Genomic DNA, 26,195 nt, shown 5'->3' with positions numbered 1-26,195 from the left:
GCAACTTGCATACCGTGGTCTACTTAGGTATGTCTCGTTGACTTATTCTTCGTGGAACATACATTTCAGGTAAGAACTTAGACAAACACAGTGGGGCTTGCCAGTGTTTCCCGAGCAATTTGAAAACATAGATTTACAGTGGCAATGCCTGTATGAAAAAAATAATGACTGCTTTTCATCTACTAGCTGTCCACATTACTAAACGCACCTGACTTGTCATACCAATATTCAGTTTATTAAAATGATAACGAAGGACCAGCTTCCACTACTTGGTCTAACTAATCATGTTCCTTGAATTTGCTGTCAAGTTAACATTGAATTTTGCATTACAGACGCCAGGCGCGTTATATAAAGGCCAATGTGATTTTCCTGTCCATATCAGTATGCCTATGTTCAGTCATCTTTCATTACACTGACGTTTTGACACTTTCCCTACGCTAAACCCTGCTGTAAAGTGGGCGAGTCACTTAAACTCAATAGCCGCATTTCTTTCCTGACCGTTGCCTGCTCCGATCATCATAAAATTGAGGATCATGACTGTAGTGTGTTGTAAATCTCTCGAAACTGACAGGCCGATGTGTAATCACCGCCCATATTTAGGTCCCTTTTCTCAGGGTGCAGCTAATCTGCAATGAAAACGCCTTTGGATCGGTATTAGAGCATAACAATTAGACGCTCCTCCCTGGCATATTTTACCTTCCAGTCATGAGTTCCTAGTTATGCGCAATGTTTGCATTAGAGAAAAACGTAATCCCTTAATATTTCTTTATAGGTACTCGACTAAATGCAGCTTCAGAATATCTCACAAACCAAACCACTGCTTAATTGAATGTCGGCCCAGAAGAGTTTCATTCCCTCCTGCCTCAGCTGCGCCTGATGCTCCTGCCGAAATGCCGTGTCACCCTCCTCTATAAGTGAGCGTCTCTCTCAGCTGCTGAGACTGCGTGTGGGCAGTCGAAGGTCGCCATTACGTGCTGCAGTGGGGTGCGCGCGCGGCGTGGTGGTTCGGACGACCGTACCTCAGCGCCGCCAGAACCGGACCCTGTGCGCCATACTATCCATTCAATGGCCGGGAGTGGCAGCGGTGCGGCGGACTCCACCCTACGACACGAGGGCGGACCGGTCCGGCAGCAGCGGGCTGACCCCGACTGAGGAGCCTCCAGACGGCGCAGATCACTGCGCTGAACACTGCGCAGTGATCGAGTGAGATCTAAATTGACAGTCTTTGATAAACCTAACGACTGTTTGCTGCGCCATGCAGCGTGCATTAGCGATGAGGTCAAACCCACGTCGTTAGGGCTCATTTGGAGCACCATTAGCGTGTCTTGGGGTTATGTGCAACAAGAGCGCAGAATACCGCTCGCTGAGACAGATTACACTCCGGACTGAGCCCAGGGGATAGGTATAAACCACCGTTAACTGGTGTTCTGCTGGTATGTAGAGCTGCATTTGGTAGATGGATGTGGCCAACCACCCTGGTTTCGACCTTTCCGGTGCCTTTTCTGGGTCTGACCTGCCGGAGTCATGCAAGCGCTACACTGACGGCTTTGTTTATTGCTGCTGAGTAAATATGCAACGGGATGCAGCAAAGCTCATGGCGTCTCCGTGAATATTGAAGCGATGACGTAGTTTTCATATGGACTTTGCCCATGGGAATATATCAGAATGCAAGTTAGTGGATTGTCGTGCTGTTTCCTTCCACCCACTTTTCATTTGAGTCTCGTACGATGAATGGCATGAACGAAAATCGTTTCGGTGCCTTGAAGGCCGAAGCACGATACTAATTTGGCTATTTATTCAAGTGTTCTACTCGAACCATTTTTTCCTATTTGTTTTTTTCAATGTCTTCTTGCCTTTACCCATTCGCTTTCCATGGGGCGAATCAACGAGATTGGTCCAATTGACATTGTCGATTAAGCTGTCGGTCATTATCGTTCCTTGGCTTTCATATGTAGTGGGAACACTCAGTAAGCCAGTAGAAACACCTACAAATTCTCATACAATGCAACACGTTTGGAGAGCTCACTCTCGTTTGTATTCGGGCCACTAACGGACCCCGATGTGGGTGGCCTGGAATCTTTTGACAACGCACGAGAATAACCAGATGCATGCAGGCCGGTGTTCCTCTCTGTGTGCTGAGCACCTCCACTCTAACCCGGCCACATTGTGCACGGACATACCGCCCTCGGCGGGGGTCCGTGGGGACAGGCCGGTATCCCGAGCGGTGCTGCCCGCGCTCAGTGTCGCCCCGTGTCACTCGGTGTCAGTCTGAGTGACACAGTGACACCCGCGCTGCGTGCGCCGTGCGTTCTGAGGGCGGGTGTACGACTTGCCTCAGTGACCGACTGTGCGGGGAGATTATGCAGCTCTCTGACATTGGTCTGAAAGAGTGGATAGGGCGTATCTGATGTAAGGGGCGACAGTGAGTGCTAATGCTGTGACAGTCCAGTTATACGGCCTAGGAAGCAGAATATGAATTTGCGATGACGCACCGTCCCAATAAGAGACTGCATAATGACTGCACGTGGCTAGCTCCAGCTCTCCGAGAGCGGAAATCGTCTGGCTCGTGGTGCCTGCGACTGACTCGGTCGGTTAGTGGTCTACTGGTCCTTTTCCCGTGGAATATAGAATAAAATTCGCTTCTGGTAACTACATGCTTTTGACTGCTTTTACAAATAGCATAGGCGGCGGAACGGGGAGGGCACCGGGGCACCGTGCCCCCCTTTGATTTCGGCATTTTAACATTAGCCCTATGGGCGTTGCATGGAAAGAATGGGATCAAAAGTCGGCAGTGCCCCCCTTAACCCGCGCCCTGGTGGGGTCTGTTTATAACGCGACCTGGTGGGGGGGGGGGGGGGCTATTTTTTGCCCCCCCTCGTATCTCCGAAACTACTGGACGGATCCGCAAAATTCAAACGGCGTTCGATAGCCCTGTCAAATTTGTCGAGGGAAACCAAATTTTATTGACCTCGGGGTCACCGATGACGTCACAGGTCAGGTCAAAGATAAAATGTTTCACCGTTCACGGGGCTTCTAGGGAAAGCGCTATAACACCGAGTAAAACGCATTTTGTCGAAAATCAGCGATAAGACGTCAGTTGTCTAGTACATATGTTGCTATTAGAGGTCACTGGTCATACCAGGTCAGGTCACAGGTCAGGTCACCAAAGGTCACCAAGGGTCACCACATGAACCCAACTTTACTAAGGTTGTGCGATGCATGTTTTATGGCCAGTTTTTCATATCAAACCCAATGGTGTTGGTTATAAGACCATCAGGTACGGTTTAGGTCACTTTCTGGTGGAGGTCAGGTCAAGGTCAGGTCAAAAAAGGTCAAATTTCAAAGTTGATATTTTTGCATAAAATGGGTATCGATTCGATGCAGCTCGTCACGGGGAGTCTAATGGTGGTCTTTGTTTTGCACTACGAGGTCTAGAATTGCTAAAAATTGAGTTTGAAAATTTGACGTCATCAATTTTGAACAGTTTTTTCGCTATAACTTCGCCAAAAAAAGAGGTATCAATCTAAAATTTGGTATGTGGATGGAAGGTGGTAAGGACTATCACATATATTCCGGTTTTTGCGAAATTCAAAAAACTTTTGGGATTTTTTGACTATTATATCCCAAAAATCTATTTTTTAATTTTTGGGGGTCAAAATAAAAAAAAAATCAAAAATCCGAGATAGCAGTTTTGTAGCCCTGTCAATTCTACAGCTTTTATGTCCTAAACATTTTTCTGTATTTGCAAAGCTATAGGCCTGACAGCTCTTCCCGCGAAACCCTTTTTTGGGTCGAAAACGGCAGAACATGACGTCACTCTGACGTCATTTCCGGCCAACCTATCATAGCTTTTGGAAAAATTTTTGGTCACAATGTGTAAAATTGATGTCCGGGAGGGTACTGAAAGTTTGGTGACGATCGGCGCAGCGGTTCTGGAGATATATCGAAAAGTCTGGAAGGGGGGGGGGCAAAAAATAGCCCCCCCCCCCACCAGGTCGCGGGTTAAAGGGACTATCCCACCTTTAACATGGGGTTTGAGTTGAGATAGCCAAGTTTGCGGCGAGGTTCAGAAACCACTATCTATCTAGGTTGCAACCCCCGCGGCCTCTTGGTGTTGAAGAAATTCGTTCCCTTCATTTGAAAATGGGCCTTGCGCAAGGCCCTATCTTCAACATGGAGCGTCCGTTAGTGTGACGTCACCTCGTTTAGTCATTCTGATTTAAATGGGTTTGTTCATTGAAAAATCGCTTAAAACTTGGTCTGAACTTTGTTGTGGTGCCTACAGAGTAAAAAGAATCAGCTTTATGACAGTAATGTGGCCTGGGGAAGGAGGTAATTTTGGGCTGTGACGTCACATATTTGAAAGTTTGTGTTTGGAATATGGGAAGCCTAAGATGTTTAATGAAAAATAAATGCCAGAACCGTGTTCCTGGTCATCCAATCTATAAAGTCGGGCACAATTTAACTGGTTTTAACAACATTTTAGAAGGTGGGATAGTTCCTTTAATTGAAGGTGTTCCGCCGCTACTGACAAATAACATTTTTCTCTCTGTGGCCTTAGTTTCTCATTCTCTGTCCATCGACATAGACCACTGGAAACTGAACAGCTCTATTTCTATTGTCAACACACCTCTCTCAGTACTCAGTAGCTGATTTACCCACGACGTCAGCTTGACGTGCCGATCGTTGAGGTGAGTTATCCCCGCCGCTGGCCGGCTCACTGCCCCCGTCTCATTCCCGCTGTGAACTGTGCTCTGCAGACCGCAGCTCCATCTTACTGAGCCTCTGCAGTGGAAGCCTGGCTGGCCCATCACCCCACCCACCTCCGGACCCCGCCGACCATATAAGCGCAGCCACCTGTCAGCAATGGCACATTACCTGTCCTCCCGGAGCGCCGTTCATTACCTTCTGGAACCTCTGACGTCATCAGCTCTGCAAGGGGACAGTCGGGAAAGGCTCGATAAGGAGATGGAGCCATATCGAGGGACAGGGACCTGTGTCTCCTGCAGAGGAGGGCAGCAGAAGATGGAAAGAATGGGGAACATGGAGGTTCAACAGAGGACACATCTATTCATGCTAGGTCACGTCCGATGACTGATGGGAAGATGGTGTACCGCAGAGGTCTTCCTTTCAGTTGGCAGAATAGACCCTGGGAAAAGGAATACGTAGAACGACGTCGACTGCTGGCTTGGGAGGTGAGGGAACGGAACGAAGTTTTTTAAGGTTTGGGAGTTATCGAGGATAAAAACGCTGGGTGATCGTTTGCACGATGATGCCCAATAAAGGTGCTTTACGGTCGGCATTTTCAGGAATGCGAGTCACGACGCGCACTGCTCCGTACGACATTTTGCGGCTGTGTCACGAGAAGACGACTCAGCTGAAATTGAGTTCCGCCTCGTCATCGTCATCCGTCTTCGGAGTCGCCGAGTCCGTCATCGTTACTGTGACAGTTCCCATTCCGCCATTGCGGATGTGTCTCGAAGAGGCTTGGCTCTTAATGTGGGCATGAACTCAGTTAGATCGTGACGCAATGTGGGTCTTCGGGCTTTGATTGAAGGCTGGAATGATAAAGACTTATGATGGAGACCACTGATGCTTGAAATGAAGTCAAGCTCAAAAAATTATTCGAACATTTGGGTAGAAGTACGAGGAAAGTGACAATAAAAAATGCAACGTTTAGGCTCCCTCTCGGATTCCCATCAAAAGCGCTGAAAAAAACATGTGGATTTTATACATTTCATTCTTCACACTTGTCAATTTCTCAGAACAAAGGTCATTGCTTAAATCTCATGCGAACATCCTTAGATATTCTAAACGACTCAGAAGGCAGAACAAGGCAGTTTCAACAGTATTGTACTGTTTAACAGAACAATGGCATCACTCAAAGTGTAGTAGACCCTTCTCTGAATGCCTATCCTAAAGCCACATATCTAACATCAGTTAAAACATGCCACAAAAGTAGCTTGGCAGTTAATCCAATTCACATCATAAGCGAACACAGTTCCAACAGCGCAAATTACATACATTGACACTCCACACTGTTTTTAAATACTGAGCGAGGGCCTCTTCTTCTTGTACTTGCCATTCTTGCCGAAGATGTTGCCGAGGACTTTGGAAACGCTGTTGACGCCGGACCGGCGGCGGATGGGCAGCATTTTGAGCAGCTGCAGGCTGCGTGCCTCCTTGAGCAGGGTGTGGAAGGCCAGTGCGACCCCTGTTGCGCTCTCGGCCGCCGACACCTCGTAGAACGGACAGCCGTACGCCAGCGACAGCTCGTGCCCGTCCTCCGTGTCCACTTGCCTGAAATGGAGAGAGGGTTTGTCAACGGGGGATTTTTGTGCTTAGGAGGGGCACAACCACAAACAATGCAAATGAGTTTTGATATCTTACAGCAATGCATGTGCTCTTGAACTTAATTTCCGTTTAATATTGGAATCTTCGCGCCCATACAGGAAAGATCAAACATCTTTGTTCTCTTCTATGTAGCTCATGAAAGTGAATTTCTTTCAACCACCATTGAGCTTTTGACTTCATTCAATGCATGCTAGTAGGCCTTCCAACTGTTCAACCTATTTGTGATTACTTTTTGAAAGATAGTATTCTGCAAAATGATTTTGAGACCTTGGGTGGAGGCTGCTGCAACGCTTTGAAAGTAACAACTACCATAAAATGTGCCTTAATCTTGTTGTGTTGACGTAGGTGTTTATACCAACAACGTGCGGGTCCTTGACTACGAGAAAGGGTTATCTGGCCCACTTCTGAATGGAAAGCTCATTTGCCTTCCTATCAGTCCGACAAACACGATCTTTCTCATGCCACAATCCGCATCTTGCCATGTATCACAGCGGTAACTGCCCCACCGGTCACCTTCGTTGCGATAGTGGTCGGTAGGCTCATTTGTGAGCTATTGATCCCGCGCTCTGGCTCGCTCACATCTCGGCCTATAGGCCGCCGCCCGGTCAGAATAACAATGGCCTTAGTACTGGTACAGCTGGCAGGCTGAGGCAGCCACCCGGGCATCCACCGGACGGACTGGGGTGATTTACAGACGGCACGGACCGCCACCCGGTGGGGTGAACCGTCACCGGTCACAGGTCATGACCGTGGGATGGCAGAAGGGACCCACGAGTCACTACCGGTGACAGTGGGGACTCCAGTCACAGGTCATGGCGATGGTGGCTCACGAAACCCCCTGTCCAGTGTATGTTGTGACGGCAGTACAGGGGCGACCCCGGCAGCCAGTGACGGCTGTATGTCAGTCATCCATACACATGGCGTGTATGCGGAAGGAAGCCACCCCCGAACAGGTGCGGCGCGGCACCCGCGGCGTACGCGGAACCGACAGCGACTGGACGTTGAAAAATGCCAACAATGATGACTTGCAGCAGCCTCTGTATTCCGGACGGCGCAAGGTCCGCCATCTGCGTCGCCCCCCCCCCCCCTTCCCCCGCCTTCACCCAGTGCCGTGGTCCCGGTCCCGTGGGACAGCCAGCTGACCTGCGGAGCTCACCTAGCGTGCTCGATGTCGCGCTTGTTGCCCAGAAGGACGGTGGTGAAGTAGCCCGGCAGTTTCTCCTGGCTGAGGGTCTCCAGGAAGCCGCGAGCCGCCTGGAAGCTGGATCTCTCACACACGGAGTACACCACCAGAAAGGCGTCGCCCCAGCGGAGGTGGTCGAACAGACAGCCAGTCGCCTGCAAACACAGCACGTGACCCAGCGTTGCGCCAGTTTACCTTGATAGAAGGAAGGACTAGAAACGCATAATTTAATGTGTACGTTTGATAACGATATAAATGTTTACATGGTCCGATGATAGCTGCAGGGTGTTTGAAATAGACAAACACTTTCCGTTGGAATTGTTTTTTTTTTCTATTGGAAAACAACTATTGGTTGCAGCGCATAAGTGCAGCGTGAATTAACAACACTAAACGTGTCCCATCCAGACCCACTAGTGCTGTTTCCTGTACATTCCTTCTCGCACCGTCTGTTACGGTAAATGCCCTTGAACGTGATCCCCGTGAATGGTCTTATATACTAACAACAGATGTGTACACGTAGGGACTCCCCTTAGTCCCTGACGTAAAATAACGTCCAACTAACTACTTTTATGTTCATAGTCACTCTCGTACCTATCTGTATTTCCACACATTTACCAACCGTAGGCTTCTCCATATGCATCGTAAAAATGGGAAGGTCTATGAATGAAGATCATTGAATGAAGTCACAAGTACCGTGACTGGCGATGATTTATTCGCGTGACTGGCGATGGGGATGATTCGTGTGTGTGCATTCTGCCTCTTTGCTGCATGCTTTTGGAAGTAAAACAGCAGTTGACTACAGAGGAGCAGTCATCATCATCATCATCATCACTTCGTTTATTGATCAAGGCATGCAAAAATAAAGTTGAACAAACAGATAAGACATGATGCAAAAGCACACAATGTACTTAACTCGAGGCACCATGTCTGGGTAAGGGTAAACCAAGGGATAAAACACCGGCCGCCGCCACGGCACCGGCCGCCGGGCACCAAAGTCTGATGTCGGTGTCAGCCGCCACACAACCCACCTCGGACACCAGCCACATGAGCAAGTTTACCGCGTGCAAGAGTCTAAGTTAATCTACCGGTGTCAATCAAATTTTTTTGAAACGCCGCCCGACCACCAACACCGCCGAGATCAGTGCCGTGTACCAATGTTAGGAATAGTTGAGGTTGTTCAAGGTCAGCAAAAGAAGGCGAGATGCGGGTTAATGTATTAATCATTTCAGTTCTGGGATTCGCATATTTGGGACAGGAAAGGACGACATGTTGGGACGTTTCGTCAGGATAGCCACAGTCACACATTGGGGAAAGACATTTGAGGATTTTATATAAATGGGAGTTCAGATATGTCATTTCGGTACGCATTCTAGTATATAATGTATTTCCCTCCTTTGTTCCGAAGCTGTAATACTTTGGTGGATCAGGTAACCCCAGCCGCTCGCGAATTTCTTTTTTAAATGATTTATGATTTTGATTACGGATGGTTTCTGGCAATTGGTTCCAGTTTCTGATTGTCGCTGGAAAGAATGACTTATAATAAGATGATGTGCGATGAGGAAGTCTGGTGTGGGTGTTTGCATTTCTTAGTGTGATGTTTGTGCCGCGTGCTCGTGTATTTGGTATTCTAGACGTGATGTAATTTGGTGTGGGCTGGTTTGGGTCGTTGAGTTTGTGATACAGGATCATTCAGTTCACCGAAAATTATAATTCGATTTATTACGGGCACTTGAACTAGTCATGATTGGAAAGGGTGTATCAAGGATACCTAAGTTTGTTAGCTTCTTTTTGCACATCGCTGAAGACCGCGCAAATATAACATCGACAAGGAAATGAAGTCATGATAGGTGCGCTTCTTACAGCACAATCAAAAGTGGCGAATAAATTCACTGATTGGTCATTGATGGTCTTGGTATTAAGATAGTCCTCTCCGTGGCCGAGTGGATAAAAGCGCCGGAATTCGACGCTTAACCCTATTCCGGGCGGGGGGGGGGGGCTTTAAGGCCCCCTTTCAGGTTTTTCTTGTGCCATTGCCAAACGCTGCAAGACTGAAAGCTCATACTCGGTGACTTTTCCTAAAATTCATTGTGCACATTTTGACAAAAAAAAGTTGCCGGGTTAGGTTAGGTTAGGTCAGGTCAGGTCACCAGAGGCGGTTTGGTGACCCCACCTCAGAAAAGTTTGCAACCACGCTAGAGCTAGAGTTTTTGACGGATCAGTTTCTTCTCTTCAGGTTTTAGTTAGGGTACCGGTATGTGCAATTTGTATATCTCAGAATTTTTATATCTATGACCTGAGGTCAGGCCAGACTCGTGACCTTTACATTGCAAGCCTATGGGAAAATATTGAAACGCCTCCTGCTTCATGTAAACGAGTCGAAACCACCCAATTCTTTCAGTATTATGGAAGATTATCTCATCGGTGATGATCCTGGTGCCGCTAATTGACAGGGGCACCGGGAAAGGTCATCTGAGGTCATGTGACGCCATAAATCGTTTTTATGTCAATAAATCACGACATGATGGTGCTAAAGACTTGTAAGTGGTACCAAACTGCTCGCCTGGTCAAGGCGCGTCGTTTGGTATGCAGCATGACCATACCCCACAACCTCATTGATGAATGACCTGACCTTGACCTCGGGTCAAATTTCAAATTGACCTGTGAAGGCCATTGCATACTTATTTCGCATCGCCTCGACGAGAGCAACAAAAAATGTATTAATTTTATGTCTCTATGTTTCTTAGTTTAAAAGTTATATAGGTAACTAATTCCAAAACATTTTATCGTTGATGACCTCTGGTGACCTCAATATTGACCTGACCTGAAAATGTGTTATGTAAAAGTGGTAGACCTATCAAACGCTGTTTGCCGTTTGTCGCTGCGATGTGTAATTTTTTAGATCTGAAGGGGGGGGGCGAAAAGGCCCCCCTCCGCCCAGAATCGAACCTTTCAGAGCCCGCCCGGAATAGGGTTAACCGGTAGTGATATCCCGGTTCAAGCCCCGGTGCGGGTGGCCACATTTAGCTCCTACGTGTAATGGCGTGCGTGTCTGTGGCAGGGGCCGCACAGAAGCCAGGTAACGTGAGTGAGCGGAGGGGACCGTGTCCACTGTCCAGTAGCGAGGGCACGTTAAACGTTCGGACAAAATTCTGCCATACAACTGGAATTGCACAATCGGGTGGTGGGGGTCAGGGTCAGCACAACAAGCTATTCCTAGTGCGGGCTCTGATTCCTCAAAATGCGCCCATTCAACCATTCGGACTAAATTTATTACATTTATTACCACAATCAATTAATGATTTTCCAGTTAGGTAGCCTTATTCGCTAAGCTATCTTCTTACAAATGGGTGTATTTGCCAGGGACAATACAAGAGCATCCATCAATGACTGCCACGCTGAATCAAGTTTCCTGGAATATGCAATGAGGAGGATCTTTCAATTGAAACCTGAGAGTCACCATTACGCGTCGCTATTGTCTAAATTGCGTAACGCAAAGCGTAATCGTTCCCTGTCCATAGCGATCTGCGCGACCACCTGCGCGGCCGCCCGTTCTTGCGAACATTCATCAATCGCCATTAGACTGTCGCTGAGAGTTTCGGAGCTTCATTGTCCTTATGAATGTGAAGAATCCCTAGAGGTTTCCCAGGGGAACCGCGGCTACGGCCATAGGTCAGTTACTGCTCGTGATGAAGTCATTATCTATCTCTTGATTATCAATCATAAGGAACAATCACAGATGTAACTGTTGAGGATTCCAAGACGTAACTGGAACGTGCATACTGCATATAACTGGTCAAACTGGAGTCGACTTCGAGTATTCAATAGAATCAGTTGAGTGATGATGACGGATTCATATAATCTATCAGACGTTCATTTGGTTGTGTGTGACTTATAGAGTGAGCGCTGACGCTATGAATTGCTGTCCGTTAGCGCCTGGTTAGTGTCTTTATTTCAGCATTTGGACTATTTATCGGATCTTGTGAAACTTAAAATCGGCGTCAATAGCTATAAAAATAACCAATTACCCAAGTTTGTCGTTTCTACGGGAGATTAATGCAAGTGTAACTAATATGAAAAGCAGTGTACTTACTATGCATCTGCAGCTGTCCAAAATTTCCACCCCCGTTCGGGCTCCATCCAGGGTCACCGAATGGGTGTACCGCATATCTGAAAAAGACGGAAGATTTGGTCACACTGGGCCGAGGACACGCTGCTGGTAGACGCAAAGTTGATAATTGTGGGAAAACATTTCCTACACATGACAAACGTGAAACATTCGTACTAATATAAACATTACCATATGTAACGACCATCACAGTACAACAAAGACTAGCAATGCCGAGGAACTCAACACTCATGAAACATTCATGCCGTCTTTGTGAACAGTTAGCCCTGACCATCAGGGTCCTTGTCCTGCTGCGTAAATGCTCACACACATGCAAATCGTGCATCGTCTCACAGCTAAACGAGTCTGTTGTTCACGGACATGAATATTTAGCTGGCGTCTTTTCAAACTCACCGCCGCTGGAGCTGTATTCACCGATGTATCGTTTCGTCAGGTACCGCACGCATAAGGCTGAAAACAGAAATGACCATCTCAGCGAGGGACATGACAGATTAGCGATTTTCACAGCAGTCAGTGGACAGGAGCTACAGAGCCGCCCTAAGCTAGGTATTATCGGTAAAGGGACGTTCACATGGTGCACAAGCACGTTTTTGTGGTAATGTCGTCTCGCTAAAGTCAAACTTCGAACGGGAACCCATATTGACTATTCCATGTTTCTAATTGAAACCCAAATTTCGGGAATATGCGTGTTCATGTGTTCGATAACCATCTCGGCTGCATTTGCTTTTTTTAAGTTTGCCCAAGACAAATAGCTTATTTAGTCTCAGTAAAATATAGGATTCCTTAGGTCTTACTTACAAGCAAATTAAGTAATTGACTCCCTGATGATCTCCATAAATCACTACAGTACGCATGCGTTATCAACAATCCTATCCACCATCAACGCGGGCTGTTTTGGCGCCAATACCATCAACTGTGCTCCATCTGCTTGACCCATCAGATGGGGTGGCGGGGTGACCGTGAACCGGTCTAATGCCATAATACCAGGGGGATTGGGGTGCTTTTAGCGCGTGCCCCATGTCCCATTAATCGGCCCTTCGCTGATAGACGTTCTTGTCTAACCACTGATCTAAGGGGTCCCTGTCCCTGCTGTTTGCAGCACGTGCTGTCCCTGTTTCCCCAAATATCTTGGTCATCTCCTCCTGTATGGACTATTCCCCCCAGTCCGTCCGTGCCCCTCTCAGCCGTCCCTCCCTCCCGCGCTCCTCCGTGTCGCCGCGTGGGTCCGCCAGGTGCGCTGCCGGGACGTAAACAGGGACGGCGACGGCAGGCAACCTGGGCCGTCGTCGCCTTCAAAACTAATGGGAGACGGGGAGGAGATGAGAGGATAGGTTAGGAGAGGGCGGACGAGTTGTGCTAACAAAATAATTACATGGGTTTTTGAAAATGGCTTCAAAATAGATCAATGCCTAGCTTGCAGTTATGAACAATCTGGGAAGTGTAGCAGTGATGCAAAAGGGGCCGTTCAAAGTGTGTGTGAGAAAACATCAAATAATTTCAGACCCGAATGCCAAATCGTATAAATGAATCTAACGCGACTAGCATAGCCACTAGCCAGTCATGCCTTTCGTCAGAACCGCCATGCTGTTTGCTACATTTGTATGTCATGCTATACTGTATTTTGTCACGGTAATTATTTTGATTGTCATTATTGGTACGCTCAATTCAAATTTTAACCAAAATTTGTATGGGTCAGTACAGTTACACTACTTCTTCAACGGGGTAACTACTTAGGAATAAGACATCCACTTTCTGAAGCTTTTATACTCATACCCATCATGTACACCACATCTATGTAGACTATTTTTCATTTTGATAAAATCACCGACAAAACGCATCATCATCCAATCCTCGGAGACGCGCTCCGTCTTCTCACCTGACTTTCCCACGCCGGGCGCTCCGAGCACGAGCACCTTGATGGGCTCCGCGGCGGCGGCCGTCTGTCGAGGCTCCGTGTTGGTGCCACTCGAGGCGCAGCTGCTGGTCGAGATGCTGCTCTGAGAGGAACACCGACTGGTGATGAGCATCGCCGGCCCGGAGGTCACCGTGCCGGTCACCATGGGTCACCGCCGGTCACCGGGTCACTGGGGTCGCGTCACCGGTCACCGACACGCGGGCTACGTCCGCAGAGGTGCGTGGGTGCGAGGGAGTTACTTGATTGGTCCCATGCCTGAACTTTATGTCGGCGCAAGGCTCGGCTGTATTTCAAGCCCGCGGTGCTAGCGTTTTGTTTTCAGTTGAAGTCCCTGTGACACCCCCACCGGGCGTTGCAGTCTCCGCTATATTCCCACGTGGCGTTGCAGTCTCCGCACCGTATTCGCTCGTGTGATAAATTAAGAGCCCGTTGGTGTCGTTATCACTCCACGAAAACCTCTCTGTCCACACGCTGTCACAGGCTTCGTCCTCGCCCTCACTCCGCCACCTGCTCTGCCTCGCGTGGCGCTCACCGCGGCTCTCACCCGGTCTCACTGCACGCACCCGCCGCCACCGGCCGCGCGCAGCCGACTGAGCCGACACGTTACACCGCGGACCGTGCGGCGCCGTCGGAGCCACGAGCGCTGCTCCCTGCGCCCGTCAGAGGCGGCCGTGGAGCGGGTGATAAACTGGCCAATTATAATGGCCATGGTGTGGTGACCTTTGGTTGATGATTCGAGTGAGGCAGGGTCCGTCAAAATATGTAGGTATATAGTGATGGTTTGATTAGTAAAACATGGTTAAACCATATGCCATCATATGGACTATGGTAAATATATAAAAGTCATGTTCTATTCTGAACGCAGGAAGCGTGAGTGAATTGATTGTGGGCAAGAAACGCATCATCTTTGCATGTTTGGACAGTCGGTAGCTTCGTTTATAGATCGGAAGCATATCCTGTTTCAGTGTTGTGAAGCCCAGCATTCCAGAAGACCAGAGACAATAGGGCTGCATTCCAGTTAACCAGTCCCGTCGCATCTCTTTTGGTTTCTGAACACGGTTCTGGCCGACTTCTGCGCCCGGCCGAGCGTGCGCATTGTCCGCATTGTTCCCCCGTTCCTTGTAGCGAGGAGACGGGCTGCTCTAATTTCCTCTGAGCAGGACTGTCAACCACACCGCACGTGCTCGACCACAGGCCAGCGGCAAGCTGCGGCGAGAGGGAGCTGATGAGTTGAGTGCTGTGACGGCAGCTCAGACCCCGGACTGCTAGTGACCGGCTGTCCCGCCAGTCAACCGTAAAAATGTCGCCGTCGCCTGCACGAATATAGGGGCGTCAGTGACAGTGACGCGCGGGGCCGCATCAGATCTAAAAGGTGATACGGAGACGCGTGTGGGCGAAATGGATGCGACACCGACGGACTACAGCGGCGGCTGTGTGTCGGTGTGAGGTGGCCTCAGTGGGAGACTTGCCCAATCACAACGGAACGTCATTGCCTCTTCATTTCTGTTATTTTTGTCTGTTCACTTCTTTTGTGTACCTCTGTTCTTCCCATTCTGATGGCATTTCCATAGGCGGCGGAACGGGGGGGGGGGGGGGGGGTGCACCGTGCCCCCTTTTGATTTTGGCATTTTAATATAAGCCTTATGGGCGTTGCATGGAAAGAATGGGACCAAAGTCGGCATTGCCCCCCCCCCCCCTTTAATTGAAGGTGTTCCGCCGCCACTGGCATTTTCTTGTGTTAATTTGCGTGTTTTTTTTTTTTTAAAGCATGTGGTTTACTCGAGCCAGTTGCATGGTGAACTGTTTCATATTACGTTGCGTGAAGAGCGTGCTGCGTTTCAGGTTAACCGTTTCAGTAAAAACGAACATGAACCCTGCTGCGGGTCTGAATTACAGTTTGCGTGGGTCACGCCTGCTGGTTTGTTGCAGGATAAAATGTAACACATCTGAGCTCGGTAACTCCATACGGGTTCTTTATGCGTCGTAACGCATGCTCATAAACGGGGCGAACCAATACAGGACACCAGAGTCTTACCACAAAGTCAAAGCGACTAAGCGCAGCACTGCTATAGGTATCGGCATATCTGATCATTTATCGACTGTGATTTCGCAACACGGGCGATTGTCGCTAGTGAATTAGACGTAACATCCAGCCCTGTACCAACCTATTCACCCCCTCCGCCCTGTCTGAGGGTGCTCGGCTAGACATAACATACAGCCTGCTCCTCCCGGTCTCCCTCCTGCACTTCCCTAGGGCGCTCGGGTGGGTCGGGCAGGCTCGGTCCAGCTGTCGACGGTCCCGAGGTCGCAGCGCTGACCGACCCCGCCCTCCCGGCCTGAATATGCATGGCTGCGCTCGTTAACCCAGTAATTTGAGTTATGCGCGGGCCGGCTCCTCATGTGGTCGGCAGTGGCCGGTGGGAGCAGCGGGTGCTGACGGGCTGTCGTGCGTCGGCTGTTGTTAGGGAGGATGGGTGTAGAGGTGGTGATGTGGGCATCCATTGAGAGTTCGTGGGTGGACGGCGACGCTGGTATATGCCTCACTGGGCAGTTGTTGACGTGCGTTTATAGTATTGTATCCATTTATATGTGAGATGATGTTTTTCGTACTCCAGCGTAGATGGGTAGCCATACGGCTTCCACGGTTGACAGTGATGACATCAGTCATCTTTTGTAAGCTCGTTAAATATTTGGGCTGTACGAGCGGATAAAAACAACACCTAAGAATTATCCATTTATATGTAGACCGGCACCGCTATGTGATAATAGTGCGTCCACATTTCCAGGTTAGATGGGGCTTGGTTGTAATCGATATTCATCGATGCCGTAATGACGTGTCCTCCCGGGCTGGCGGAAATACCGCTCTAGTGACATTTACGGTAAACGCTGATATGCTTATGCAGCAAAACTATGCAAACAATCGAAAATGATAGTTACACGTGTAGTGGACTGCAGAAGAAACTTTTTATTCTATTATCTATTTTTATTTTTCGGTTATCTATTTTTCATCGTTACTGGAGGTTAGTGCGTGAGTGGTTGCATATAAAAGCGTCAGCAAAAATAAAACAGCTTAAACAAAACAGCTTCAGTGGGTAGTCTCTCCCAGGGGGCCATGCACTTTGGCTTATGCAACTCCGAGGCTGGAGACTTCCAGTTTGCGGTTAACTCGCGTTTATTTTGGTGGCTAACTTCCTTACACGCGTGTAGCTGCCCACCAACTTTTACCCGGGGACTTCCATCCGCGGTTAACTGGTGGGTAGCTACACGCGTGTAAATATTTAAATGCCGACTTACACGCCAGTTTAAAGGGCTTCCCGATCAGCTGATCGGGATGCGGCGATCAGCTGGTCCAATGAACAAGTGCGTAATTCCGTTATTTATGGGACCGGTGGCCCCCAATCAGCGTTTTTACACATGCAATGAGTACAACCGTAACAATGGGATGTGGTGATGCATTAACCTAACCAGAACAGCGTTTGAAGCCGTGCCAATCAGCATCAATATTGCTAATCGCCTTGTGTTATTTCACTCTGTATGGCCGACCGCCAGTCTACTGCATGATCTTGCAACAGCCGTATCTCAGATTACTCGTCTGCCCTCGTCGGTTCGTCTCCGTCACCCCCCGTCCTCACCCCCGCCCCGTCACTTCACCGGTGAGGCGTCATCGGTGTCCAATTCAAAGTGCCACACAAAGGACGATTATCACCGAGTGATCAGTTTAATATGTGCGTGTCGCGGGGGTGGCTGACGTTCCAACGGCGCAGGATCCGGTCCACCACCAGTGCCCATTTGCTGCCGTTTAAACCGCTAATGGTTCTTTTTGGCCGTCCTTTTCATACCTCTCCAGAGCTGTGTCAGCTGTTTCTATAGTCCCATTTTTCTTCTGACCTTGCATTACAGGCTGTAACAATGTTCTTCCAAGACCGTTTTCGTTCTTCATTACTCCTTCCATCGTGTCGCTTATTTTCGATGACTTTTACTTCAGTCTTCATGACATCGGCTAACAAATGCATGTCTCTACTACTGAAATTTCTGCTCCTCTTCTTCCTGTCCATGGTTGTTGACCGGACACTGGTATTGCTTCCACTGAGCTGGTCCGCGCCCTACTGACACGTAACGTGAAGTGCGACGACCGGGGCCCGACACTAGCCGGCTGGCTCGACGATCACATTATTTCGGATGCGATACGAATCCCATCTCACTATCCTGAAGATTACGAAATAGCAGCTGGTGGCAAGGAGATAGGTGCGATGGAAATAGACTGATACCTCCGTATTTGAAAATTTGAGTCCTACATCCTCAATTCTGTCAACTCAAATATTGCTCTGATTACTCATGTATGACTTGTTGAAAACATCTGGATACTTGCAGTGATGAAATACGTAATTTGTAACCCCTCAACAAGCACAGAAGCCAGTTTAACCAACAGAAAAATAGCCGCCTGGCGGAATTTTTTGCCTAAAGACCGTTTCACATACGGAGTGTAAACGCGATAAGCACGTAAGCGGATAGGGCTTTACCGCTCTCGATCCGTATGTGAATCGGCCTTTAGGCGAAAAATTCCGCCAGGCGGCTATTTTTCTGATGGTAAAACTGGCCTCAGTACTATGAAAAGGTGACCTCAAATTCGTCTAATCTTAGCAGCCGAACGGCTAGGCCGAACTGGCTGAAAAAGCCAGAACTAGATGATTGCACTATTGTCTATCACTTGCACATAAAATTTGCACAGAAATAAACTTTTAAAACCCCCTAAGGACCAAAAAAAAAGCACCACCGAAAAGATACCCGCGAACTTAATACATGGGGTGGCTCGCGTGTAAGTTCGTTCGCTAACTTAGCGAACAAACTATTTACCCGCAGATGGAAGTCTCCGGGCAAAGTTACCCGCCGACTTAAACGCGAGATAAACGCCAACTTACCCGCAAACCACTTACACGCGACTTACCCGCGTGTGGAAGTCTCCAGCCCGAATGTTTCACCTTGCCTAAGGCTGGAGACTTCCAGTTTGCGGTTAACTCGCGTTTATTTTGGTGGCTAACTTCCTTACACGCGTGTAGCTGCCCACCAACTTTTACCCGGGGACTTCCATCCGCGGTTAACTGGTGGGTAGCTACACGCGTGTAAATATTTAAATGCCGACTTACACGCCAGTTTAAAGGGCTTCCCGATCAGCTGATCGGGATGCGGCGATCAGCTGGTCCAATGAACAAGTGCGAAATTCCGTTATTTATGGGACCGGTGGCCCCCAATCAGCGTTTTTGCACATGCAATGAGTACAGCCGTAACAATGGGATGTGGTGATGCATTAACCTAACCAGAACAGCGTTTGAAGCCGTGCCAATCAGCATCAGTAATGCTAATCGCCTTGTGTTATTTCACTCTGTATGGCCGACCGCCAGTCTACTGCATGATCTTGCAACAGCCGTATCTCAGATTACTCGTCTGCCCTCGTCGGTTCGTCTCCGTCACCCCCCGTCCTCACCCCCGCCCCGTCACTTCACCGGTGAGGCGTCGTCGGTGTCCAATGCAATGCCACACAAAGGACGATTATCACCGAGTGATCAGTCATCAGTTTAATATGTGCGTGTCGCGGGGGTGGCTGACGTTCCAACGGCGCAGGATCCGGTCCACCACCAGTGCCCATTTGCTGCCGTTTAAACCGCTAATGGTTCTTTTTGGCCGTCCTTTTCATATCTCTCCAGAGCTGTGTCAGCTGTTTCTAGTCCCATTTTTCTTCTGACCTTGCATTACAGGCTGTAACAATGTTCTTCCAAGACCGTTTTCGTTCTTCATTACTCCTTCCATCGTGTCGCTTATTTTTGATGACTTTTACTTCAGTCTTCATGACATCGGCTAACAAATGCATGTCTCTACTACTGAAATTTCTGCTCCTCTTCTTCCTGTCCATGGTTGTTGACCGGACACTCGTATTGCTTCCACTGAGCTGGTCCTCGCCCCACTGACACGTAACGCGAAGTGCGACGACAGGGGCCCGACACTAGCCGGCTGGCTCGACGATCACATTATTTCGGATGCGATACGAATCCCATCTCACTATCCCGAAGATTACGAAATAGCAGCTGGTGGCAAGGAGATAGGTGCGATGGAAATAGACTAATACCTCCGTATTTGAAAATTTGAGTCCTACATCCTCAATTCTGTCAAATCAAATATTGCTCTGATTACTCATGTATGACTTGTTGAAAACATCTGGATACTTGCAGTGATGAAATACGTAATTTGTAACCCCTCAACAAGCACAGAGGCCAGTTTAACCAACAGAAAAATAGCCGCCTGGCAGAATTTTTTGCCTTAAGACCGTTTCACATACGGAGTGGAAACGCGATAAGCACGTAAGCGGATAGGGCTTTACCGCTCTCGATCCGTATGTGAATCGGCCTTTAGGCGAAAAATTCCGCCAGGCGGCTATTTTTCTGTTGGTAAAACTGGCCTCAGTACTATGAAAAGGTGACCTCAAATTCGTCTAATCTTAGCAGCCGAACGGCTAGGCCGAACTGGCTGAAAAAGCCTGAACTAGATGATTGCACTATTGTCTATCACTTGCACTTAAAATTTGCACAGAAATAAACTTTTAAACCCCCTAAGGACCAAAAAAAGCACCACCGAAAAGATACCCGCGAACTTAATACATGGGGTGGCTCGCGTGTAAGTTCGGTCGCTAACTTAGCGAACAAACTATTTACCCGCAGATGGAAGTCTCCGGGCAAAGTTACCCGCCAACTTAAACGCGAGATAAACGCCAACTTACCCGCAAACCACTTACACGCGACTTACCCGCGTGTGGAAGTCTCCAGCCTAAGGCGTGGGTGTGGCCTGCAGCAACATGTCGAAACCGCTGCAACTTGGGGCGGCTCTTGACGGGGATTGATCACCTACGCATGTGCAACTCGGGTTGTGGCTGCGCACGCCGATCTGAGCACAAGCAAACGCTCTCGGCCGCCGGCTCCGCTAGTGATGGTGCCTTTTGGTCATGGTAGGGAGGTGGTGGCTGATGCGACTTGTAGTCGCTCCTTTGTTCGAGGACTTTCTCCTTATGGCGGGACGGTTTTTGCGCCCGTACGCCGCGAAGGGCTGCTCCCGATGAGCGGAGATATCAGCCCAAGTGGTCCAAATCGACGCAGAACACTTAGTTAATCGTTTTGAGTGAGTTTATTCCATCATTCAGGACATCATTTCCGTCCCTTCCATTTGTCTTTGTAAGATGTTAGATAGGATGAAGGCTTTATGTGATTGTGGGGTAGCATTTTTTTAGACCGTCATTAGGTATGTTACAAGCTGCTTAAGCCGATATAGGCACCCCGTAAATATGAGGTGGTGGCGATAGGGAATGCGCCGTCAGTAAAGCGACTTATAAGCCCAAAAATTTTGCCATACTTTTCACGTATTGACCCCGGTCGCACTGCGCCAGCAAATCAAAGGCCATGATTTGCTAGCATCAGTGGCGGCGGAACACCTTCAATTAAGGGGGTCCTGCCAACTTTTGGTCCCATTCTTTCCATGCAACGCCAATAGGGCTGATGTTAAAATGACAAAATCGAAGGGGGGGGGGGGCACGGTGCCCCGGTGCCCTCCCCCCATTCCGCCGCTTATGGCTAGCATGTCATGCGAAATCCCATCACTTATGACTTCCCGAAATGTCTACCAAGTCACGACTTTGTATACGATCGACTGTGTGGGAGAGCAAACCAATTAACCACTGACAGAAACGAGTGAGATCGTGACTTTTGGGCCGTTGTGTCACAAAAAATAGAGTGCCATCGGTGTCTTCGTGCACTTGTCGGTCACGAGTTTCGATTTTATCTCTCAACAGGACATAAGTGTTCCTACAAGTCTTCATGACGACCGCATGACGACTACATTCGAGCGAGAAAACGTGACTCATTTATCAAACGATGATGTCATAGTCGATATGTTATGTGCTACTCATGCCACTGGAGTGTCCTCGGCAATACAAGAACAAATCCTCTGTTCTCTGATACCGAACAGTGTTCTGTGAAGGTATTTTTCTGTGTGTCTCGTGTGAGGACCCGGATATCTTCCCCATAAGCTGCCCCACCTTAGATCAGACGAGACCGACCCACGGACCTCCCTGCCGCGGCGAAAGTTCCTCGGATTCAGCCTCAATGCGCACGCGTCGGGCTATTGTTCAGCCAGAGGAAACCGAAAGCAGATTTGTCATTAGTTAATTGCCGATGGCTATCTGCGCCCGGGTCCCGTTGTTTACGATTATGGGGGATGCGGGGTGCAGTGGGACGGATCGGGCGTGGCGTGCGCGCTGTGGGATGCGGAGGGATGGTGTGTGTGTGGGGGGGGGGGGAATATAGCTGGTGGGGCGGGGCTGCGGTTAGAGGGAGTGAAATAGGCGGAGCTGATCGAATGAGACCAACTTTAAGAGGGGAATAGGATGTGTTATGATGGTGTTGCTGTTGCATAGTCAGAGTCGCTGGGACTGCAGAGCTAAGAGAGTGGGATAGGATCTAACGTAATTGTAAAAGGAAGGCAAATGGGGATGTTACTTGCAGCATTGATATCGCGCTCATTCATCAGAGGTATCCAGTCTCCATAGTCCAGGACTCGTATCCTATATCGTATCCTATATCCTATATCCTATATCCTATATCCTATATACTTAGGATACGTTTTCAGGACTCGTATCCAGGACTCCAATGGACTATTGGAGTGCCAATGATACATCACTATTGACTTGGCAATAACAGTGGCAACGCGCAAATAATGCCAGGGATCAGCAGAGACGAACACCCTATCTCCAGACGGCTTAGAGACGACGTTCTGAAGTTTAAGGAGTAGTATCACAGCTGCTATGTGGCAGATGCTGGATTGGATAGTCATCTCACATCACTCTCGTAATAAATCCTTTTTTACGATTCATTCCCCTCCGATTGTGCTGAATTTCCAGCAGCTCTGAACCCTTCCCACACCTGCAGCCAAGCCTGGATTACCCACAGACGACCCCCGGCCGCCCGAGCCGACGCCGTGAAAACCCTGTTGATCTGATTATCCATTTCTAACCGCTCGGCGGCGCACCTCAGCTGTGTTTTGGCTCCGAGGTGCCATATTCGCCCGCGGGCGGTCTTCGTCCGGGCAGGTGCGGTCTGTGGTAAACAGCGGCGGGGTAGAGGCCGGAGGGGTGCGGACAGGGTGCTCGGCAGGGCCGGGTGACGACCGGATTAGCGCGACACCCGGTGTGACCTCGACTCGGTGTAGTAGGCCAGGAGGCACGCTCGTGTGTCGGCGGCACCGGCCCGCGGAGCTCGGTGAGTGATTGTGGCGGTGAATGCTGCACCGGGCGGTGATGATGGGGTAGCGGTGGGGTTTGACACCCACCGCTCCCGTCAATGGGTTAACACGGGTGCCCGATACGATCAGCGGTGGGGCCGGCAAGGTCAGGCCGCCCTGCGGTGGGCTGTTTGGCCGATGACCGCACGATAGCAGCGGCCAGGGGAGAAAGTCGCGTAACGTATGGCACCGCGAGAGGAGGTGACTTTCCAGGGAACTGGCCCATCAGAGTTGTGAAGGAGCGGGTCTGGCATATACGAACGGCTCACAGCTAGCTCTACATGTTTGTTAATGTGAGGGAAGGCCATGGATGCTTCTGTCAAATGGCACTGTTTATATATGTATCAAGGTTGTGGAGCTGACTCGAATCACTCAACCATTGCATCACAAGTAACATTTAGTCCACAACAGAATGGTAATTGCGGCCATTAGAGCTTGTGGAAATTCAGGATCGCGTATTCTCGAGGTCATTGACAGTCATATTTGCATATGCGTGAACGGTTACGCATCAGAACAAAGGTCTCGCCAGTCGCCAGTGCCACTCTCTAATGATCCGACGTGTGTTGGCAACTGTTCATTGAACGTTGGAATGAATTTTCGTGAATATTTCATAAGTTTGGGCCATGACTGTGGCAATGTCTGAAGGAAGGTACTTTCCTAAATCACGTTTTGATGTTTACCCTTGGCTGACATTCATTGACCTACTCATGAAAGTTCTTTCTGACATTAGCTACCATGCTCTTCAGGCAAGACAGGCTATTATTTGTCAATCTCTGGCTGTTCTTTGTTGATACGCATCTGAACGCCAACACGGCCATTTTGGCGGTCATAAACAGAAGATGAATCTATTGTGCGGAGGATTTGCAACATTTTCTTTTCAGTGCAACCTCGTTGAAAAGTCATTGATGATTTAAAAAAAGAAACTTGAAACTTACCTGCATACATGATGTTTCATGAAACAGACGATACCTACCTTCCTTATTATGAAGTGGCCAGTGGTCATGCTCATTGCTCAAGCAATCGGTTCATGTTTCAGATGGAACTCCCGGCTTCTTTGAGACATTCAGTCAGGAGAAACTGCCGGACTACTTCACCACCGTCCTTCTGGGCAACAAGCGCGACATCGAGCACGCCAGGTGAGCTCCGCTGGTCAGCTGGCTGTCCCACGGGACCGGGGACCACGGCATTGCACTGGGTGAAGGCGGCGGGGACGACGCCAGGTGAGCTGCCAGGTGAGCCCCGCCGCGCTGGTCAGCTGACTGTCCCACGGGACCGGGGACCACGGCACTGGGTGAAGGCGGCGGGGACGACGCAGACCGGTACACGACAATGGCAGACCTTGCGCCGTCCGGAATACAGCGGCTGCTGCAAGTCAGAGGACCGTCATCATTGTTGGCATTTTTCAACGTCCAGTCGCTGTCGGTTCCGCGTACGCCGCGGGTGCCGCGCCGCGCCTGTTAGGGGGTGGCTTCCTTCCGCATACATGCCATGTTTTTGGATAGGTGACACGCAGCGTCTTCTGGCTGCCGGGGTCGTCTCATGCACCAGCCTACCCTCCGGTCTCACTACATACCTGACCTTCGTTAATGGGGACTGGGGTCTCTGAGTCCCCAGCGTTAGTGACCTTTGACGGATGTCGGTCCGTGCGTCCCTTCTGCCATGACCTGTGACCGGTGACTGTCCACCCCACCGGGTGGCGGTCCGTGCTGTCTGTAAATCACCCCAGTCCGTCCGGTGGATGCCCGGGTGGCTCCCTCAGCCTGCCAGCCATGCCAGTACTGAGACCATTGTTATTCTGACCAGGCGGCGGCCTCTGGGCCGAGATGTGAGGGAGCCGGGGTGCGGGCTCAATGCCGCACAAATGAGCCTACCGACCACTATCGCTATCAGATCGCAGACCGAACTTGTATCAGCGGAACACTTCGTAAGGAATGTGAGGTTCAGGACGTGGAAGGAAAACTATTTTCAATAAGACCTGCATCATTTCAAAATTTAACTTACCATTTTCAGTTTTTATCTCTGTCGTTCTTTTCAGAAATCGTAGTTCATGTTGTGGTGCTTACATACTCATCCACATGCTTGTTTTTTCTTGTAAATCGATCGGTAAAGTGCCGTAACCACCACCCTGCTGTTTGCCTCAGTGGCACAATGTCTGAATGACAGCGCACCGTTTTGCATCAGTCTGTTTGCCCTCCCTGGAATGAAACAACGGTAAACCATCCGAGACGAATCTATCAGGCCCGCTCAGAGGTCGTCCATCCAGTGCCACATATGGCTGGAACACATCGGAGTCGGTGTCATTCTTAATTGGAGAGGGCCGTTTAAGGGGCACGCGAGCCCAGATGGCTTCCTTCGATCAAGTGCCCAGCGCGGTCACGTTAGCTTTGAGATAGGTGATAGAAACGAGAGTTTTTGAGGCCATCGCCATTTGTTTTGCCACCGCCTACCAAACAAGGCACGGGCGTTGTGTTATTGTCAGAAACAGTTACTTACACAGGCCTTCCTTACAACTACAAACTATTTGGATCGGGGTTTCTCTGGTCAGAGAAGCTGAACTGGAATCGGCTGATCCGTAAATGGCGAACCATTCATTATCTCTCGCACTGGTCACAGTGTCACTGGTGACCAGTCCCGGATCTGTCCTCAATACCGGCCATACTTTGCTGCTTTCAACGGCGTGTCTGGCCGCCCAACTAGGCGTCGTTCCCGGGCAGCGTGAAACAGTCGAGTCGTAACGCTGTAACGACGGATGCTGTCGTAACAATTGTGTCGTACGTTAGCCACCCTCTGATAACGGTGTGGGACAGAGTTGAGCCACTGTGCTCATCCTCTTCCCAGTGCTCCGCCCACATTCTTTTTCATTCAGCCGGCATAGGAGCGTGAAATCGGCAGCCGGGATGATAATTTGTTCCGGCGAATAGCGCACCCCGTCCGTCCGGCGATGGGGGCACGTCTGCAGTTTATGACGGTGTAACACGGCGGCACAGGGGCGACTCCCTGGTCGCAGATCTATGTCACAGTGCAACGGGAAGAGAGACGCGCATTGTAAAGATAAGCTGATAAATGTAAGTTGGTCTAAGTGAAAGGCTTTGTGGCTCCAGACTCCAGTGTCATCTGAGGCTGCAGTGAGCAAAGTAGCCAGCTATAACATGTGAGTACTTCCAGCATAATTTCATCTGATGAGTTGTGTTGACAAATGTGCTCACTTTTTGTATGATCGTTCAGCAACGTGACGCACGCAAGAAAGAAGTTCACACATTGTTGTCTTCCTTGGACTCAGCCAACAATAACCGTTTTCA

At 49.4% G+C, this 26,195-nt stretch overlaps 1 protein-coding gene across 1 annotated transcript; it reads right to left on the bottom strand.

The window, feature by feature from the left end:
* Positions 1–5,724: 5,724 nt before the first annotated feature.
* On the bottom strand, positions 5,725–14,153 carry LOC122366689 (ras-related and estrogen-regulated growth inhibitor-like protein). The gene is made up of 5 exons (XM_043339203.1): positions 13,540–14,153; positions 12,057–12,113; positions 11,628–11,704; positions 7,511–7,692; positions 5,725–6,300 (listed from the first exon to the last, which is right to left on the bottom strand). The coding sequence occupies exons 1-5, from the start codon at positions 13,721–13,723 to the stop codon at positions 6,045–6,047; spliced, it is 756 nt and encodes a 251-aa protein (XP_043195138.1). The 5' UTR covers positions 13,724–14,153; the 3' UTR covers positions 5,725–6,044.
* Positions 14,154–26,195: the final 12,042 nt, after the last annotated feature.

Source organism: Amphibalanus amphitrite, unplaced genomic scaffold (assembly GCF_019059575.1).
Source record: "Amphibalanus amphitrite isolate SeventyFive unplaced genomic scaffold, NRLGWU_Aamphi_draft 000825F_arrow, whole genome shotgun sequence".
Lineage (NCBI taxonomy): Eukaryota > Metazoa > Arthropoda > Thecostraca > Balanomorpha > Balanidae > Amphibalanus > Amphibalanus amphitrite.
The sequence above is the reverse complement of the archived record's forward strand: the minus strand, read 5'-3'. Positions and strand labels throughout refer to the sequence as shown.

Coding starts and splice junctions, on each gene's coding strand:
- LOC122366689 (XM_043339203.1), bottom strand. CDS start 13,723: ATGGTGACCGGCACGGTGACCTCCGGGCCGGCGATGCTCATCACCAGT. Junction 12,114..13,539: donor GCCCGGCGTGGGAAAGTCAG/GTGAGAAGACGG, acceptor TTCTGTTTTCAG/CCTTATGCGTGCGGTACCTG. Junction 11,705..12,056: donor TGAATACAGCTCCAGCGGCG/GTGAGTTTGAAA, acceptor CGTCTTTTTCAG/ATATGCGGTACACCCATTCG.